This window comes from Podarcis melisellensis, assembly GCF_964234715.1.
Source record: "Podarcis melisellensis genome assembly, chromosome: 4".
Lineage (NCBI taxonomy): Eukaryota > Metazoa > Chordata > Lepidosauria > Squamata > Lacertidae > Podarcis > Podarcis melisellensis.
Window position 1 is genome coordinate 42124152 of NC_138531.1, and position 21468 is coordinate 42145619.

At 41.0% G+C, this 21468-nt stretch overlaps 1 protein-coding gene and 1 long non-coding RNA gene across 3 annotated transcripts in view; both read left to right on the forward strand.

Annotated features, from left to right (window-relative positions):
• PTCHD1 (patched domain containing 1) overlaps window positions 1-7271 on the forward strand; it is a 49950-nt gene extending 42679 nt beyond the window's left edge. Inside the window, exon 3 of the mRNA XM_081909174.1 lies at window positions 3270-7271. Within this exon, the coding sequence (XP_081765300.1) occupies window positions 3270-4924 (1655 nt within the window). The 3' untranslated portion in view covers window positions 4925-7271. The remainder of the gene's footprint in view (window positions 1-3269) is intronic.
• A 9625-nt stretch (window positions 7272-16896) lies between these two features.
• LOC309368875 overlaps window positions 16897-21468 on the forward strand; it is a 28536-nt gene continuing 23964 nt past the window's right edge. Inside the window, exons 1-3 of one of the 2 annotated variants that reach the window (XR_014167937.1) lie at window positions 16897-17663; window positions 18175-18244; window positions 19137-19292. This is a non-coding gene — a long non-coding RNA (uncharacterized lncRNA). The remainder of the gene's footprint in view (window positions 17664-18174; window positions 18245-19136; window positions 19293-21468) is intronic. The other variant, XR_014167938.1, reaches the window with a different exon arrangement.

The window sequence follows — 21468 nt, forward strand, 5'->3', positions numbered from 1 at the left end:
GGAAGAGGAGGAGATGTGTCAGATATCTTAGATTGTTATTTTTTTAAATCTTCCTCTGGGTTTCTGTCCTTCTTCTAGTGCTCTCCTATGCTTGAGCATTCCAGACGGCAAAAACTCCTCTCAGATTAGCCATTCTTTTTAACCATAATCTTTTTGTCCATCTTGTGCTACCAAACCGTTTTTTTCCCCAGCAGGTCAGATTTCTCCCTCTATTCCCAGATAATGGATTATTTGTAGCTGAAGCAGTGCTGAAGTATTCTGAAACGTGGAGGAAATATGTTCCATGGAGCTGAAAAAGGAACAGTCAAGAACATCCGTTAAAAAGACCAATAAATCCTAATAAAGACAAATGGCTCATCAATATGAGGCAAAGGTGCAAGAGTTTGTGTATGCAGGGTTAGAAACGGAAGACATTTTTCATTGTTGAAACAAGAAAGGGAAAATGAACCTGCACACTTTGGGAAACCACTTGTGATTTCACAATTATTATTTTTTTTAATCTCTGCAATTAATTGAATGATTTAATGTGATACCTTGTTACTAGGCAAAGCCTTTGTACATAATTATAGCAGACTGCAACATGGCACCAGAAATGTAAAATATGCAGAGATTTGGTTGCAGAATGTTTTGTTTAATAGCAGCCAGATTCATGTGGATGATACATAGAATTCTCAGACAGACTTGTCCACAGCACTTATGAGAACAAACCTCTCCATGCCTCTTTTACTAAGCAAGCTGTTGTGGGTTTTTAAAAGGAGAGAGGTCAATATGCCTTTATAAAGACAGTGAAAGTGAACTTAATAGTTTTCCCTACTGAGAATAGAACACAACTATTTAAAACGTAATTAACAATAGGATGTCAGTCACTTTTTTGTAGGATTTGATGTCTGGGGAGTTTCAGCGCTCCCAATTAGCTTAATGGGGCCACTGTGCTAGTTAACAAATTGACAGTCTTGACCTGCCTGGCGGAAACAACTATAAAGCAGTTTGGAAAATGAAGATGAATAGCAGAAGTCTCACTGCAGATAGGACCCAAATATCATTTTATATGTCTATTCATGTTTCATATGACAGGATAACAAATGATGGTGATCCTGTTGCATCCAAAATGGACAGGATCACAGACCTTACGCTTGTAAATATTGGGAAATTTGCAGGGAGTACCTTCAGATCCCAGCCACCTCTGTGCTCTCCAAGACAAGAGTGAACCTTTCAAAAGGTGAAATTACCTTCTACGTAATCTCAGTAGGGGTTTTACTTTAGTTTAAGAGTACCTAAAGATCTGAATTTGTAACTCTGGTATTATCAGATTGAAAATCTGCAGGGTTTTCAATGATTCAATGAAAAGCCTGATGGTTTTTCATGTGCATATTAAGCTGCCACCTAAATATGGTCTTCCTAATTCACTCTAATTTTGGAAAATATTTATTATTAGATTTATATAGCTGCCCATCAACAAATGATCCATTAGAGATTAGAGAACAAAAAAGTAAAATACAGTATTAAAAGGCAATATAATAAAAAACATTTAAAAACACGGAAATGTGGCATTAGAAAGTCTCCTTTCAAGGAAAAGTACAATTAGTAGCTCAGTCTACAAAATAAAACACAGCTTTCCCCAGATATATTTCCATGAGCAGGGCTTTTGTTTTCTTTCCTCCACCCCCACTCCATTATTCCAGTATTCTTTTACCTAAAGTGCTGAGTTGTGTTTTATTACTGCTGTTTTTGGATTTCCTCTGTTTTGTCTTATATTATTTTTAACTGTATTGCACCTAGATGCTTTTTATGTTTAAATTGCTTGTGTGAGCTGTTGTGAAAGGGATTTGCCCTGAAAGGTGGCACATATACAGGAAGGAAGGAAGAAAAGAAACATTTAATTTTATTGATATGAAAAAGCATTTGATAGAGTTGAATAAGAAGCTTCCAAATCTTTTCATTTTCATATGTAGATAAGAATGATATATAAGTCACTAGCTGCCAGAATTTTGATCAATAATAGGCTTTTAGCCGGCTGTCTTCTTCCCTATTTATTATTTAAGTTTGCTGTAGAAAATTTCTGCAATAGCTGGCAAATAAAAGATTTAATAAGGATTTAAGACTGAACAATAAATTGTCAAACATAGCCATCCATGCTGTCTGCCATTTTACAAATGATCCATCAGTTTAGCAGTATCTCAAGTTACAAAATGAGAAATGAGAATGTTAAGCAATTTTTTAAAAAGTCCCCTGCCCCTCAAAATGTGTGTGTGTGTGTGTGACTGTCATACTCCCATAGTGTTATTCATGGGAAATATGATAAGGGTTAGGAACTTGCTTTAAAGACACCCACAGGTAGCTTAAATTTGCGAGACTACATGGACTTTGCTATTCACTACAAAAGCAGGGAAAGAACCATCTGCATTCCAACTGCAAACACAGAGCTTTCTCTGATAATACTTAAAATTAAGCAGATTTGCAGGGCTTATATTGATTTGCATAATTTAGTCTGACCACAGTATTGGAGTTTCCCTGCCACAAACAAACAATGGGGGAGGAAAGGAAATCATCTTCTGTGCCATTACACCCCCCTGTGTTGTGTCTTTGTTATGTACTGAGTTGAATAGGATCCAAAAGGCAGCAGTCTGATTGGCCCTAGAACAATAGGATCCAAAATGCAGCAGTCTGATTGGTCCTGGAACAATGAAGCAGTCTGATTGGTCCACAGGAGCCACCCAATCCAGCTCCAGGTGGAAGTCAATCCGCAACCTGATTGGCCCACGGGAGAATCCCAGAATTAGCCAATCACGTGCGGCCCATTGTGTAAATAATGTATATAAAGCAGATATTTGGGGGAACATTCATTCCTCACTACTATGAGCTGAATAAAGAGCATGAAATCCACACTCGACTCTGAGTATATTTCAGTCTTTTATAAAATAGACTTCATAGGTAAGCTCAGTGTTTTACTTCCATTTCAGTTAAAGTTCTCAGACATGGCATGAAAAATGCATAATTTAGTTTTGAATTGAATAACTGTCCTCACTAGCATAATTCTTCCTAGCGACAACTGTGGCTTCCTCCTAGCACAGCGCATTACCAGCCCTGATTGCTATGGTTCCATTGTGTGTGTGTGTGTTTTATTATTATTTCTAAAAACCCTTGATGAAAACCACACCCATATGCACATATAAATGAATGCACCTTGGGACACATTCTCCTTTATTGATTTGTCCTCCCTTCCTGACTTTATGATGGCATTTGAACTGTCGCTTTCTCCTTTATTCCAGGGCATGGATTATATGGAACTTTTGAAATGTTGTCCTCCTGGAGGAAAACGAGGGAAGACCAACACGTGAAAGAGAGAACTGCCGCCGTGTTTGCAGACTCCATGCTCTCCTTTTCTCTCACCACTGCCATGTACCTGGTCACTTTTGGGATAGGTGCCAGCCCTTTCACTAACATTGAAGCAGCCAGGCTCTTCTGCTGCAATTCCTGTATTGCAATTTTCTTCAACTACCTCTATGTACTCTCCTTTTATGGTTCCAGCCTCGTGTTTACTGGCTACATAGAAAACAACTACCAGCATAGTATCTTCTGCAGAAAGGTACCAAAGCCAGACGTCTTGCAAGAGAAGCCTGCCTGGTATAGGTTTCTTCTGACAGCCAAATTCAGTGAGGACACGGCAGAGTCAGAGGAGACAAACAGCTACGAAAGCCACCTCTTGGTGTGTTTCCTCAAGCGTTATTACTGTGACTGGATAACGAACACGTATGTCAAGCCTTTTGTAGTTCTCTTTTACCTTATTTATATTTCCTTTGCCTTAATGGGCTACCTGCAGGTCAACGAAGAGTCAGACATTAGTAACATTGTAGCAACTGCGACACGAACCATGGAATATACTGCTGCTCAGCAGAAATACTTCAGTAATTATAGTCCAGTCATTGGGTTTTATATCTATGAATCCATCGAATACTGGAACATGACCGTCCAAGATGACATGCTAGAGTACACCAAGGGGTTTGTGAGGATATCGTGGTTTGAGAGCTACTTAAATTACCTTAGAAAACTCAACATATCGACGGGTTTACCCAAAAAGAATTTCACAGATATGCTGAGGAACTCCTTTCTGAAAGCGCCCCCGTTTGCCCATTTTTCAGAGGATATCATTTTCTCCAAGAAGTATAACAACGAAGTCGACATTGTGGCCTCTCGAATGTTCTTGGTGGCCAAGACCATGGACACCAAACGGCAAGAGCTTTACCATCTCTTGGAAACCTTAAGAAAGCTCTCCCTCAAATCCAAGGTCAAGTTCATTGTCTTCAACCCTTCGTTTGTCTACATGGATCGTTACGCCTCGTACGTGGGGGCCCCCTTGCAGAACTCCTGTATCAGTGCTTTATTCCTCCTCTTCTTCTCTGCGTTCCTGGTGGCAGACTCTCTCATCAATGTGTGGCTCACGCTCACTGTTGCCTCAGTCGAATTTGGAGTTATAGGTTTTATGACCTTGTGGAAAGTAGAGCTGGACTGCATTTCTGTGCTGTGCTTAATTTATGGGATTAATTATACTGTTGACAACTGTGCACCTCTCTTGTCAACGTTTGTCCTGGGCAAAGATTTCACAAGAACTAAATGGGTGAAAAATGCCCTGGAGGTGCATGGGGTAGCTATTTTACAGAGCTACCTCTGCTACATTGTTGGTCTGATTCCTCTCGCAGCTGTGCCTTCAAATCTGACCCGTACACTGTTCAGGTGCTTGTTTTTGATAGCATTAGTCACCTTCTTTCATTGCTTTGCCATTTTACCTGTGATACTGACTTTTCTGCCACCATCCAAGAAAAAGAGGAAAGAGAAGAAAACTCCTGAGAACCGGGAGGAAATAGAATGTGTTGAAATGGTGGATATGGATAGCACCCGAGTGGTTGACCAAATTACAACAGTCTGACTTAGTTGGTTTGTTTTTCTTTTTAAAAACAAAACAAAAAAAACAAAAAAAGCCACCCTAGATCTTACCAAGAGAAGAAAATCATATTGATTATATAAACAATGGTGTTTGGATCTCTGTTTTCAAATTAAAACCAGGAGCATCCAAAGCAGTGTGTGAAGGGGCGGGGGGAAATAGCTATACATTGATTGGCCTTCACATAAAAAGTACAGTGAAATTTACATTCACCCAATACAAAGAGAGTGTCAGTTTGGGTTGCTGCCTGAGATAAGAGAGTAGAAGAGTTGGGTTGGTGACTAAATAGCAAACTGCTTATGTTTGCCCTGCAGATGTTCCTGCCCTTGTGGCAAAATCCCAGCACATTGAAAGGTCAACTGTCAAGGCTGAAGGAGCCGTTAAGTGTACGTTTTGGACATCAAGGCTATAGGAAACTTTCAATACAGCAATAACTCAAGTCCATGAGTCAGCTATTATGGATCTTAGCCATCACATCTAACTTCCCGTTTTGTTGCTTCCTCCCCCCTCCCTCCGCCGCCTTTTCTGAATGGAAATGCATATGCAAGTTTGTTAAACAACAACAACCACAAAAGGCCAAGAAGATTTTTTTAAAAAATACATACGCAAGGGTAAAACACAGCAATCACTGTCAATGTAGGGTCATGTTGCAGTTGCCTTCTTTTCTGAATCAAGAGATGTTTTAAAATGTAATCAACCCCCAGTATATTTTTTAAGATAACATGATTTTGTAGCATTTCTTTTTTTTTCTTTTTAAAGAAAACAGGGAAATAATGATATGTATACAACACAGAGACAATTCTTGTTCTCTGATCCAGCTCCGCTTTCTGAATGTGTTTGTCTCATTTAGGAGACCTGGTTTACTGATGCTAGATTTTGTAGCACTCTCTTAAATATGCTAGGGGGGCTAGTGGCAGAATAGAGAAGGGATATATTAAGAACTTCACCACCAAAATCCATGAAATAAGCCTCCGATGCCTAAATTTCATTAAGCAAATGTGAATGTTAGGGCTCTTTTTCAAATAAGAGCATTCACTCCAGGCCATTCACTAGTAATACACATGATGAGGTTCAATGAGCAGCTTTACATAACGTGTAATGTGGGCTCCGACCCTCTGTCAGTAATATCCATTTCAGTAATCTCGACTGTAGACCATGAGTCATGGAAATTAGTGGGGCTACTTGCAAAGAAGTGGCTTTTGAACTCTCAGTGTTGCATCAAGTTTATGTTAAGGGCAGATGTCCTGATAATAATGGAAAACAATGGACGCCACCCCTGCCCTTAATAAATAAAGAAATAAATGTTTGATATGGAAAACTAGAGACAGGTGGAAACCAATTTAACAGATAAATTATTAACATTATTGCAGTGATCTATGCCAGAGGAGTTTTTAAGATATTTGTGTCTCTTTCCCAATCTTAGCTAAAGCAATGCTACTGCCCCTTACAAGCTTTAATGAAAGTGTTAGAAACCAAATCTTATGATGCTGCTTTAGCTTCCATGGCACAGGAAAATATCCTGTGGATAGTAACCTGCAAGCCACCCCCACCCACCCCAGTCATCAACATTATTGCACTGGCTTTGGGCAGGCAGCACCGGGCAGCCAACCTTCCAGTCTTACCCTATGATCTTCTTATAGATCTGTTTCTTAGCTCGGCACCTGCCCTGAAAAAAACAAAAAACCTTTTGGTCATTGGAGCTGTGCAAAAGTTGTGCTAGAACACTTATGCGGCAGTACCAGTGACTGCTGCAGATCCAACACCGAGAATGAGTTTTGACCTCAAGATCAGGGCAAGGAGTGTATTTGCCCTCTTCTGTTGGCACTGGGTCATTTAGGCCAGTTCCTATGAGCTAGTGCAGAGAATGGATTGAGCTATTAATGCCACAGCCAAGAAAGTGAACCAATGGTCTGGCTTCCACAAATAATCTTTCAATAATAAAGAATATTTTTGTTAGAGGGAAAAGTTAGAATGAGCTTCTGTGTCCAGATGTTATATACAGTATATAAGCATTCCGATTTCCCCCATGGTATCTGTCAAGGACTTAAAAGAGTGCACAAATTATCTCCCATATGTCTAGCTAACAAAAGTGGTCTCTCCTCAATCACAGATGTTTCCGATTGCCTGCAGTTTGGACAAACTTGGAGGATAAGCACATGAAGCATTTGCTGAAACAAACTAGTGATTTGGTGAAGTCTCTTTTGTTCATTTCCAGATATCCATCCAAGCCATTCTTGCTGCTCCGCTTTGATGGAGGAGCTTCTTTTGTTGCTGTTCAGCTGCTGGGTATCTGTATGTATGCGCAAGTTAAGATGTTTTGTTTCAATGTAAAGTATTTTGTCATTCTTGCCAGCTTGAGAGGTGCTCAAGCAGGAGACATTTGTGTCCCTGCCAAACCTTTTTCCTTCCTAAAATGGAAATCACACACAGGCACACAAAGTACCATAATGCCCAGGTTTGGCAAGCCGCTGTGAGCACAAACACTCTGATTAATATACAGTAGAAACTGGAAGTTGCAATGTACCTTCCTTCTTGCTATGTACCTGCAATGTACCTTCCTTCTATGATTCATCAGCTGCATACAGCAGTGGTTTTCAATCAGTGTGCCGTAGCACTTCGGGGTGCCTTGAATGATGGTCGGGGTGTCATGGGCAACACTGGCCTCTGTCCCTCTTTCTTTCCTTCCCTCCCTCCTCTGATACCCTCTCGTGTCTCTGCCTCCCAAAAGCTTGCACAGCAGCTTGTTGCAGCAGCCCTGGCTACTAGCTCCCCAGGCAAATGGTGCCTCAGGGGCTGGCCAGGAGGTGCGTCCCAGGCCCCTGTGAGGAGGTGTGAGGAGACACCTCTCTTTGGGGCAGAGGGCAGGGGTGGCAGCAGCAGCTGCCCGGAGGACTCTCAAGGAGGGGGGAAAGGAGAGGAAGCTGAGGGAACACTCCACAAGGGAGGGTGCTTGAAAAAGCGTGAGAGACCGCCAGCTCTGCAGGAAAGGGGTGACATAACTCCTGAGTCCTACAGGGTTGCCACAGAAAGAATGTAGTTGGTCAAGGGAGCCGTGGACTCAAAAAGGTTGAAAATCTCTGGCATGCAGTTTAATCCTGAGCTGCAGGTGTGTATGTGTGTGTGTGTGTGTAGTTTGCATAATTTGGACAGGGAATTATAAACCATGGAGGTCAATGGGGAATGAAATGCAGAATGGTACAAGCAGTACAACGCTAATTCACAAAACAGATATTAATACTACACACATTGTGGCTTTGTTATAAGTATGTGCTAAAAATTCTTTGTCTTGGATTAGTCCACAAGTGAGTGCATTGACCCTCATGAAGTGGTGAACTTCAACGGTTTCACATTGCAGTCCCCCTTTGAAGGTCGTTTGTTCCAGAATAGACACTGAAAGTCACTTACTGAAGTCCTAGGAGGTTGAAATGTTCCCCTGCTGGCTTTTGAACTTATCATTTCTGATGTCAGATTTGTATCCTTTGATTCTTTTGCATAGCGACCGGAGTGTTTGTCTTATTTAGAATGCAGAATGGCATGGCTGATAGATATTATACTGAAGATGAGTTGAATGAACCCCTGATGTTATGGATGACATTATTAGGTCCTGTAATACTTTTGTCTGAGTAGGCATGGAGACAAAGCTGATATCTGGGTCTGCCATGGGTTGGTATCTTTCCTTTGTGACCTGTTGCTGCTGGTGGATCCACTTTTTTTTTTACTGTATTTTTGGTTTTTATGGAAGCCGCCCAGAGTGGCTGGGGAGGCCCAGCCAGATGGGCGGGGTATAAATAATAATTTATTATTATTATTATTATTATTATTATTATTATTATTATTATTATTATTATTAACATACAAACTACTTTAAAGAGGCAAGCAAATTCTTCGTTCACAAATTCACCCCAACAGAAGCTGAAGCCCTATGGCACAATTTAATTTACAGTAAGATGAATATATTTCTTTTGCTGAAAATTTTAAATTATTTCCATTGCATAGAAAGTAATTTTGTTCTTCCTACCCCAGGTTATGGTTTAGCAAAATCTTTTATCTGAAAATCTGTACACTTGCTTCAATTATTTTTCCATACTTGCTTTTAAGCTGGATTCTAAATTTGCCTTCCAGATACACAGCGAAATAAATCCATTGCAAAGATACGGACATTTAAATCTCACTGGAATTAATGAGGCTTTAAAGTAGCAACTCTGTGTTGGATTGTGGCCACTGATCTTAGATCTTCTATGGCACATCATTACATTTTCAAAATATCACCCACTTACCCTAAGTGCTAATCACTTAAAAGGCAGTTACAGTAAGCTTTTAAGTTTACTCTATTATAATTCCTTTAACCAAAAAACTCATTTAAAAACATTACAACACCCATTTATTAACTGATTGGTCAGAGCAGATTTTACTCCAGGGGAGGCAGAATTACCGGTAGCTTAATTTACTTGGCCTAAGCAAGTTCATTCACACTGGTATTCTTGGAGATATTATTCCCTATAGTGGCTTTGTGCAAATTCATTCTCAATTTACAAGTGATCTGAGTCTAGGGAGAAATGAAGGAAGAAAAACTGGAGCAATTGGAACAATTTCACTGCAAATGATCCATATCCCAGCATTTTATGGGAAACAATGCAAATTAGATGAAGACTAGAGTTCAAAAACCTGAAGAAGATCTATCCAGCAAAGAGAAACATCTTTCTTCCCTAAATGCCAACCACCTTATTAAATGAGGCCAGGCCTGTAAAAGCTTAAGGACTACTAAATGGTTTGATGTTACACGGAAAGGTGCCAATGTCTCTTAGCATCCTATGAGGCTTCATATGACAGTGCTTGGTGCAGCAGCAGTAGGGTTTTCTAAGTGCTATTTTCTGTTCTTCCGCATGTTTATTCTCCTGCCAATAGATAACCCCCGCTGAAGTCAATGACTTGTTTCCATCGTGAAAGCAGAGACAAAACTAGTTTTGTTTTGGCTGGGAAATTCAGAGAAGTCAGAATTCACTTAGGAAACCCATCTTCAAACAACAAAAACTAAGCACCATGTTCAACCTTATTTGGGGGGGAGGATCATAGCTCAGTGGTAGATCATCTGCTTTGCATGCTGAAGGTCTCAGGTTCAATCCTCAGCATCTCCAGATAAGACTGGGAAAGAATGCTGCCTGAAATCCTGGAGACCAACTAGACAGTGCTGAGCCAGATGGACGAATAGTCTGACTCAGTTTAAGGCAGCTTCCTATGTTCCTGCATTAAAATTAAATACTATGGGAGGGGGATCCTGGAGGTAGCATACTCACTGCTCTCTAAAAGAAACTATTTTTTCCTGGTATATGTGGAAGGTTGCAGGCCATACTGATTATTTATGTTACATGGGAGTGGCTGCCAAGAATGCAGGGTGAGCATCACTTTAGGGTATGGCTGCAAAGTGTTTATTGATGGGTTGATTCATTGCTGGAATATATGACCATATCATCCTCTACATAAGCTTGATACAACTTACAGTAGGGATAGCCTCAAAGCCACAAATAACTTCTCCCCGTATCTTTATTTAAAACTTGTGTATTTCAGTCTTCCAGTGCATCTGCATTGCTCCGAGTGGCTTGCAGCAGCTAAAATACAACAAACCCATAATAAAACAACAAGGTATAGCCATGTGTTGGGATTTAAGGGGGGCAGTGATTTCTATGGGGTTTTTTTTGTTTTTTTTGCCATCAGTGCTGTTTCCATTCTGCTGCAGTTTGGCTTCTGCTAAAACCTACGTTGTTCATTTAACCATCTGCTATGACCGAAACTAACATAATTAATTATGTAATTAATTTGAATGCTTTTCAATGGGAGGGAAACACCTAAAACAATGCAGTAAATAACTTAATTATGACCAACAAGCATTCAAATTTCCACACCTCTTTCCATTTCTGACAGAATTTTCCAGCATTCCTAGCCATGCATAAGTAGAATATGAACACAAGCACCACAAAATCATTTCATCAGCAGACTGCCTTTTGACTTCAGACGTACACATCTTATAGGAACCATTTTAAAACTACAAAATGCTTTTCTAAACAGAAATGCCTTGTGCTATTTTCAAAGCTATTTGAGGTTGTGGCACAGAGAATTCCAGAGGAATCAAGCCACTTCTGAGTCTGCCCTTATGCATAGCACCCACCCAGTCTTCTCAAGCATTGGGGAATTTGACTGCCTGCCAGATTCACTCTCTCCTCTTTTAAATAGGGGGTAACAGCCCAGTCCTGAGCTTCAGAGCCTTCTCTTCCCACCCAAGATGTACCAACAGAGCCAGGCACTTATCCCCCATTATGTTCCAGCTTGGAAGGAGCAAGAGTCTCCAAGATACTCTTTAGATTCTGAAGCTGCGGCTTGGAATTTGAAGCACCAGAAGGTGCTTCTTCCAGGACCTCGAATCAACTTCTCCAACCTGTCCTTTGTTGTAAAAAGCTGTGCTCAGCCCCTGGCAATACTAACTAATGAGAGCGCAGTTGAGAAAACTGCAGTGGTAATGCTGATCCCTCAAGCAGAAACTAAAGGTTAACCTTGCGAATTCCATTATTGACTAAAATACATAACCTCTATATTCATACAACTATTGTTAATTCTGAGCAGTGAAGAAAACAAATCTCGGCTGCAGGAGTAATGAACCAGCAAGTAGGAAACATCAGCAAAACTTTGATGGGGTTTCCAAAAAGAAAAGGTATCATTTAGAGGCCACAGAGCATGAAAGCAGAAAACAACTGCCAGGTAAATTGAGAGGAGGAAAGTGATCATGTTATTTTCTAAGAGGAGGTGTTGTTTTTCCAGGACTTAGAGCAGAAACATTTCCACCTCTAGCAGTGCCCATCATCTTCCATTCTGTCAGTCTAGCTAGTCAACATAGCATGCTAATTTCTCATTATTTTTAAATAGCCATATTGGCTGCAAGTTCATCTCATCTCTGGTGACTGTACTAAAGCATTCGGGTTGGAAATGATGCCTACAATCCAGGCAAAGTTGTTGGTATAGAATTAAAGTAGTTAGTCCCAACACCACCAGTTTCTTTTTGCCTTTTATTCATGTGAAGGAACTTGCATAAAATGAAGTTGTTCAGTAACGTGCCTGCCTTTTGCAATTGGTTTTTGTTCAGCCCGTTGTTTAGGGTGAAAATGTGTTTTCGTTTAGAAACAGATCCTTTTTAATTCAATGTCTCTATTTGCAGGACAGGTTCTAGGGAACCTTGGGCAAGAACCTTGGTGTCCCCCAGAGGGAGTAGCAATTCTGCATCCGCTTCCTTCCCCATCTCATTCTGGCAGAATGCAGGTAGCAGCTACTGCTGCTCCCCTCCACCACTGCGAGCTGCTCACCTGGTGATCCAGCAGCAATGACTGGTAGGAATACCGCCAGCTGCTGTTGCCCAGAAACAGAGAGCAGACAGGATTGGCGGCTGCTCCCCACTGCTGCCAATCATTCACCTGCTCAAATGGATGCAGTGGTGCTGGAAACTAGAAGATGCAAGATCCACTTGCCTACCTACTTCTCCTTTCCACACAACTGCTGCTGCAATTAACGGTTGCTGCTGGCCCATCACTGGCTCATTCAATCAGTCTTCAGTTCTTGCTTGGCCAACTAGATTAGTGGGTGAGTGATGGGTATCTCTCCAGGGAGGAAAAGGGACCACTGGTCCTGTTTCTCTTATGTCGGGAGAAGAGGAAAGAAATCACAGTAACCAAGCAATTGGTGGCATGGCACAGCACTAACAGCAGTGTGTTCCCCAAGAGGACTTGATCCAATCGCTCTAGGCAGTGACAAGCAGTAGCTAGTGCAGCCAACCAGAGGGGAAGGGCACACCTTCTTCTGTGTGAAGGAGGTGACCATCACCACTGTTCCAGGTGGCAGTTCTAAAGATGGAGAACCATAACCAACCAGAAGGACCTAGTCCCACTGTTCAAGAGAAAAAGCATCTGCACCACAGTGGGTCATGGGTTGACAGTGGGCCCTCCTTAAATGCTAAGGCCTCAGTATCTGCCGAGCAATGCAGACCCCTTGGTGCTAGTCCTGCTCCTCTCTTGCAATGAAGTAGCAGTAAACAAATACGAAAATAATATTTAATTTTTAGGTCTAGATTTCAGAAGAGTTGACTGATAGCATTGTTTGTAGCAGACTGGTCTTCCATGTGCTCAGTCGAGTGCAGTAGTAATCACAGGAAGCTCTCAGTTTTCAGTATGACTAGAAATGGAAGACAATGACAGTGGTACCTCGGTTTACGAACTTAATCTGTTCTGGAAGTCCATTCTTAAAGCGAAACCGTTCTTAAACTGAGGCACGCTTTCCCTAATGAGGCCTCCTGCCGCCGATGCCCTTCCACTGTTTAGATTTCGTTCTTAGACCGAGGTAAGGTTCGCAAACCGGGACACTGCCAGTTTTGCGGAATCATTCGTAAACCGAATCATTCGTAAACAGGGCTGTTCTTAAACCGAGGTCACTATAAAGTAATTGTTGAAAACATGAAACCCTTTTACAGCGATGTAGTGTGAACTTGGCAAAGAAGAACTGAATGCAACATACAGTATGTTCCACTAATAAATCTAGTTTTGCCCTTCAGAAGGGAATGAAGGCTGGCTATTTTTAAACTTTGGCTTCACCCATAATAGAATATTCTAGTCAAACATATGTAGGAAAGTATTTTCATTGTGGTCATGTACAAGAGTCTCTTCATTACCTCCTACGTCCCTGATCACTGCCTTCTAATATCTAAAAAGAATGGCACCAAGACTAAGTCTACTGGGGAACCATACCAATAGTTATGGAAGTCCTACTCCTTTGTCTTAAGTGTGCAGTGAGAGACTGCACTTGGTCAGTGACGAGAGACAGGCATGTTCTTGCTTTTCTCTAAGGCTTCTAGGATTCTTCCATAAGGTGGAATTCTGCCATCAGTGCAAGTGTTTCTCTTTACCAGATGGAACTATCTCCCTTTTCCTGTCCCATGACTGTTATGGGGGTTCTCCAGACCCTCCCAGGTAGATTTGGGGAGGGCATGGGGACACATGGGGCAGGGAGAGGCAGAAAATACTGTTGTTTCAGTGGGCGTCTTTGCACCAGTTTCTACTACCACAACAGCTTAGTTGAATCTGGCCTCGAGGACTCAAAACAGTGCAAGACTGAGCCCTGGTCACCTACCCAGGAAGTAACAGTGTTTGTGTAATGGAAGCTTAGATGCAGCCCTCCAGTCCACCATGCAAATAACATTCATGGGTGTAAATCAGAAGCGTTTGTTAATTGTATCAACAGAGTGACCATGGAGCTGTACACTCCAGCTCCATCCTTTCCATTTGGCCCTGAGTTGGGGGGGGGAGGACTATAGCTGCGTTTTGACAAACCGCCATGCAGTCTCTCATCAGATCTTTCCATTCAACATGGGGAGGTGGGGTGGAAGGTTCAGGGTTTGCCTGCAGAGCCCTGCCACAGATACAGTTAAACAAATATCTGAATAGGGCTCTGGAATCTCTGCAAAGGGGTGACGTTCTTGGAAAGCACTCATTTTCAAGGTATCAGAGAGGACCTGAGCCCTGATAACAATTAAGCCCTGCCTTTCTTTTGGACAAGTTTGGCTCTTTGGTGTTTCCTTGGGTATTGTTTTTTTTAACAAGCTAGAGACATGATTCATCAGCAATTGTCTTTTGTGTGTTTTTAGGTGGTTTGTGAGACTGTGACAAAAATAATACATTAACGATCCAAGGTTTCACTGGAGCTTCCATCACAGGCACTTACGTGGTGCAAGGTGTTGCATTCATGACCTCCTATGTGGGAGAACTTTTAATTTTACCTCCAATGTGTAATCAGTTGTGATTAGAGTAATTTATGAATTGATGGTGAATCACATAAGTCAGTAATGAGCTACAGGTAGCGTGCAGAGTCCTGGTAATGTTCACCCACTTCCAACATGGCTTTCCCTTTGCCTTCACCCTGTGAACGCCTTCACTGGTCACAGTACACCAATAGTGGGTGGCATGGTGGGGCACCTCTGGTCACCTAGTCAACAGCTGTGTCATTGCTGCTTACCAACATGTAAAGGGCAAAGTGGCAGTGAGGTTGGCAAAGAGCAAACGTACTGGCCGGACCATCAAATTGGCTCCCACAGCGCATTCGTACTATGCTGACCTTGCTGCCTCACCTCTTCCCCTTTGCCTCCCAGTAAGCAGCACTGATGTGATGGACCAATGATCAGGGGAGCAGGGCCACCTCACCACACCATCTGCTACTGTAGTACACAGTGTGTGAACTGGTTTTAATTGAGAACCTTTTCAAAAACCACCATAGAAGAAGAACCATGGTCCTTGTTACAAAAGGTTTTTAAAAAAACTTAAACCATGGAAACTTAAACCGTGGAACATGGCATCACCAGCCAGTCACAATTCATAGTCCAAACATTGATTGCCTGACACATGTTGCCTGTAGTTAATTATGATACCAGTCTAGAACTTGATACTGAATTGACCTGAATAAGTTGTCTTTATTTACTGCAATCCTCAACAGCTTACTCTGATTAGTCATACGATTCTGATACATAGGTGTGTTTTTGGTGTGTGTGTCTTTTGAAAGTGATAGGCTTCTAAAAGAAGAGGTGAAATCCCACAGATGAGCTGGTCAGAAACGAGGAGCTCTTACTTGAAAAGAAAACTAGTTTATTAAATGGCCAGATTTGGTGAATCCAGTTTATTTTAAACCAAAGTACACTTTTAGAACCTTGACAGTTGACCTTCCATGGGTAAGAATGTTGAACTGTTTGGGGAATCATGGGCTCCTTTTAGTGGCTGATTGTATCCCTCCTCCTCATGCTCTGTGAAACTAAAACCCGACAGCATATTCAGATGTGGGCTGCCCTAGCATAGAGCACCTGGTCCATGTTTGTGGACATGGTGACAATGACCAAATAGTGTATAGTTAAGTTTGCTTTGCAAAGCTCAGACTGAACCTTGCAACTATCATGTGCTCTCCTTGCTGAATCCATACCCATGAGTAGCTCTGGATGCTATTATGTTGGGCAGATCCAGGAATGCAGTTTTAACATGTGATTCAAGTACATGTGCAGTGTATGTGCATCAAATATATACATTGCCAAGCTTTCTATGAGCATGAAGGGGAGGAAGGGAATCTCAGGTGACTAAGCAATGTAATGAAATGAGTTGTTATCGTTATTTTATTTTGCTTTGAAAGTTTTGTGGGTTTCTCAGCCACTGAGGAGGAAATCGTATTCTAAGAAAGAAATGTGTTTGTAAGCCTGGCATTGATTTTATCTCTTGAAAGAAAAACTCTCTTCTCTCTTTCTCTCTCTTTCTCTCTTTGTTTTTCCTTGCAAAATTCCCAGAGTTCAGCCACTATGGTTTAATGGCTCCCCTAACACTCTTTTGCAATTGTAAGCACTCAGGGGTTTCACTGAAAAGGGTGGCTGGATGCAGCTTCAGGACTAATTGTATCCTACAAAGTTATGTAATTATGCACCAACAGCTGAAGGGACACAATTTTAAGTCAACCTATTGTGACAGACACTGTGTAATGTCATACAATCAAATGCAATGTTTAGTAAACATAAACCTCTTTGTCATTTTGTATTTATTTATACAGGTTTAAAAAAATAAAGCACACATTTAAAAAAATGTGTTTGGGGTATATTTGTATTGGCTTATATCAATTTTATACAAAGAATTGTACAACTGTAAGAAATTGTTGCAGTCCCACTGGACAACCCATTTAAGCACACATCAATGGGAATAAATAGGTTTAGGCCCAAGAATGACATACATACAGCTTTTTCTGCTGTGCCGTTCCCCCAGCTTCATTCCTTTATTGGCCCATGTACCAAGTATGGATTTTCTAGCATGGGTTTTTGCTGGCATCTCCATTCAGACTTTGGGAGGGGGGCAGATTTCATCTTCTCATCCCTCTGTCCCCTGTTGATTTTCAGGGTGTTTAGAACATTTATTCAATACCTTTCTTTAAAAGCCAATCATTTTGGATTTTTAATACTTGGGGGGTGCACTTTCAGAGTGAAGGGGCTTCATGATTGCCAATCAGCACTATGTACAACCAGCGATGAAGCTTTATTATCGTAGTATGAGCCAACCAACATTTTACAGTCAGCTTCTCTGTATACAGGAAGGGATTTCTGCTCCTATTTATGCTTGATCTAACATAAACCAAGCTTGATTGAATTTCTAGATGTTCATAGGCATTAGAGGTTCATAGCAGACTCAGCTATAAGATGTGTAACATCTGAGACAAATTCTGAAATTTCAGCTCACCCAAAGGTTTCACCAGAAGTGGTGACACCAGATTGGCGCTGCCCACGCCATATCAGCCTCGTTGTCTCCTCTCTCCTCCACCAAGGAGGTTAGCATTGAAATTCCATCCTACAGGCCCAGACACTTCTGAACTTAATTGTTCTGCCCTCATAGCAATTCGTAATAATAATATTCCAGATATTCCCTGCCTTACAGGTACCTAAGATGCTATTGTTTCTTGCTCCTTCCAAGTACCTGTTTTATGGTACACGATGGAAGGAACTGTAGGTTTTGAAAGAAGCAAAGGACCATCAAGTTCAAAGCTTTGCCATTGTGCAGAGAAAACCATCTATCCAATTCAGCCCTGCCCCAAGCAACCTTTTCAATGGAAGCTGAAGTATAATAGAAGATAGACACAGCTGCTTCAGATACAAATGTGATCCAAAGCCACACGCTGCAAGGTAAGATTGTGCTTTGTGTGTGTGTGTTTACCATCAGCTAGACCTAGAAATAAATTCCAAACATTACGTTCAGATCATAAGTGGAAGCAAAACCCATGCCACTCAAATCTTTTTTCTAGAGGCACTGAATGTCTAGAGATATGGGAAGAATTCTGAAGAGCATATATGTGGAAATTTACTGGCCCAGAGAAACCTCTCTTCAGCAGTACTTCTTTCTGAAATTGCTTCTCCTTGACAATTCTCTGGTGATATTTTTTCCAGGGGTGGGGGGGTGTGGTCTGGGAAGAGTCATCCTGACCTGTAAGCAATGATACCCCTCAAATCTAAGGAAGGTTTCTCTGAAAATCCAAGCTCAAAGCTGAAAATATATGTCTTTCTTCCACTCACATTTCACTTGGTGTGCAGCAGTAAAGCCATATGTTTTTACTGGGTGAATTGATCTATTAATATTTGGGGACTGGGGAATTCTCTCTCAGAATATAATGTTTATAATCATGGAACTTTTTTCCAGCCAACCCATTCAATGTTTCCTTGATATGTCCAACTGGCATGGTTTTCAGGGAGTCTATTAGAAGACAAAGGTAAGAACTGGCTTCTTAAATCATATCATAATTATACAATTGGATAAGAACAATTGGGCAATGTTTTTTAAAGGGGGGAGGGAAGACATCCTGAAGAGATGAATTATGATACCTATTTTTAATATGGAACTATTGTTCTGGCACACCAAGATAGAAAGCAAAAAAACAGGAGATCTGGGTGATTTATTTGGTTCTTAAAAGTTAATTCAGTACACTTCTTTCTTGTGGGCTTATGAAAGTCCTCTCTGCGGGCACAAAATGGTTTGAGGGAGAATTTTAGGATTTGTGCGGATGGACCTAAGAAACAGCTGCTGTAGCAGCATGGTCTCTACCAGCCCTTGCTGGTTTGTAGGACAAAATCTGCATGAGGTTAATGCATTTCTAGGCTGTTAAACTTCCTACCTATGCCTTCTATGCTATCAAAAATTAAGTGATAACCATGTTTTGGTCTATCACAATGCTCTCAGAAAAGATGGGTATGTGAGTGTTCTTAATGCAAACATGCATAACAGAAAAACCTATCAGGCAGTGCCACATCCCAAGATGTTGGACTATACTTCTCACCCTCCCTGACCATTGGCATGCTGGCTAGGGAGGATGGGAGCTGGAGTCCAGCAAGCTCTGGAGGACCACAGGCTCTCCATTCCTGTCTTGGACATGTGGGGAACAGTTCCAAGCTCACTTACAGGAGGAAGGTAGCAATGTCTCCCCTTGGCCAGTTTTCTGCTGAAGCATCCCTATGGCATTAGAATTTGCATTTCTCAGAGGCAACAGAGACTTCTTTTCAGAAAGTGCAACATGCATAAGTTATATCTTAAGAATTACCGTACCAGTCAGTGTCAACAATGACCATGTCACTGACACAAATCATAACAACCTGTTATTCTGACAGGCATTTGTCTTTTAAAAGGAGGATAGCATTGAAAGAGCAACATAATGGGAGAGGTGTTTCCAGCTACCTCACCCTTTGCTTTTGAGAGCCTTATAAGAAGCCTCTGCAGGAGAGAGACGATGAGCAACATCATGGGTGGGTGCTTCTAGGGCTAAGGTAAAACTGTAACGTCCCCTTGTTATTTTTGCTATTGGGTGCTGTATGCTGTTTAAATAATCTTGGTATATTTATAGTATTGAAATGTGACTTTTGTATGTTGTTATATTTTTATTTTTCTGTGTTATTATGAATTTTTTACTATGTTACTATTTTGTTATGTTATTATGAAATTGTTCTTCTGGTGTTTCTTTGTTGTAAGCTGCTTTGAGCATGATGCGTTTTGCGGAACAGCGGCATACAAATGAAATGAATGAATGAACTGAAAGACGACACAAATATCTGTGACATGGTGACCCTTGATATTGCCAGTCATTCATCAACAAGTAATTTTTATGACATTGCCAAAGGGATTTAAGGGCTCTAAATACAAACTGAGCAGCAAACCGAATACACATTTTTTTCCTGCCTTATAAAATTCCCTCCATGTTGCCGCTTTCTGCTGCTGCAATATTAGTAGCAGAATCCAGCAACAGCCCATCTGTATTTTTCGGGAGACTGTCAGAATGGGAAGAGACTGGAGGTCAGTGTCAGGAGTATATGAGATTGGAAGAGTGCTGCATTTTGCAAGCCTTTTGTGATGGTAGCATTCTCTCAGTTTCTGTCAATGCGGAGTTCTGCAGTGTATTTTAATAAGCAGTGCTTATCCTCTACTGCAGGCTTGTCGTGTGCATGTGATACGCCAGCCATTTACTCTCACCCACTGGGTGCCTGATAAGCACCCATTTGTGATGGCTGCAAATCATCAAGCACATGGGAGCTCCCCTTCTGACAAACAACAAGAATGAAAGCATCTGTTTTCCTCCTTCAGGGATGCTTAACAGATAACATGTAAATAAAGTCCTGTTTTATTTCTTTTTGATACAATTCTGTACCTTTACACTCACATTCTTGAGGAAAGCCCAGAACAGGGTGCACAGGGACACAGAGGGAGAGGAGAAGGAGGCAAAGTTCTGTTGCGCAAGCAGAAATCCTTGCACCAGCAGAAGCACTTAGCTGGATATCATCCGTTGAAACCAATGGACTTAACTTACTTAAGTTCATTGAATGCAGTTAGTCTACTCTGAATATGATTAAGGTTGCATATCACCCAATAATAATAAAACAGTAAAAAAATAAATACAACAAGAGTCACATACGTTTTTAAAAAACTCTGTCAGGTAAGATGTCTGCCTGAGTAACAAAGATATAATAATAAAACCCAAGAGCATAGGTACAAACATTTTTTCAGTGCAACCTTTGTGAAGACTCTCACATGCTTCCCAGCTAGTATTGCCTTGGCCACCTGCCATTAATAAATGGAGAAGAGCTTCCCTTATGGAGTGGATAGGCTGGTCTGGAAGGAGAAACTCCTAAAGAGCTGAGGTCAATGTTCTTGGCACAAACTTTCATATTTTGGGGGGCTTTATAGCAAAAGCCTAACGTTAATCAACAACAGAATACACACACACACCCAAAAGAATTTCTCCATGTTTAGCCAGTTCATAATCTGATCTTCGCACCTTCATATTTCATGTATCATTGATAGTTTGGGTACAGCAACAATGATTACAACCATAATTCTGTTGTTATCTATATAACTAAGCAGGTTAATGAGTTCCACCCAGCTATGCAGACTGAATGTGCACCTTGTCAATTTGGCAGTCAGCATCAGTTTCCCACACTAACACAGCATCAGGTGACTTCTAGTTTGAGACTAACTGTTTCCATTAGAAAATAACCAGGGCCAAAATCCAATGCATATTTAATCCCATTGAAACCAACACTCCGAACTCTGTGTAGATTGCCTGGATTGTGGCATAATATAATATTTAGAAAAATACAGTTCAAAGAAAAAGAAGAATTGTTCACTGGATGGATGTGCATTAGCAATAGTTTCTCTCATGTCTTCCATGCAAGCAAATCTGTGAGTTTATAATAAATTCCATCAGAGCTGAACAAATAATTCATTCTGAATAATTCATCTGATGAGTTTATCCTTTTTTCCTTTGTAAAATATCTACAAGCAGATCTGTTTCCCCCAATTGTATTTATTGCTCCAAATTAGTCATCTTTTTCTGATTCCAGAAAACATATTACAATTTAATTGTAATTATTCTCTGCAAGCTTTTCGTATTCATTTGGCATAAACATCCATTACAGTGCAAAGGATTTGAGTCAAACTTTGGCAATCATA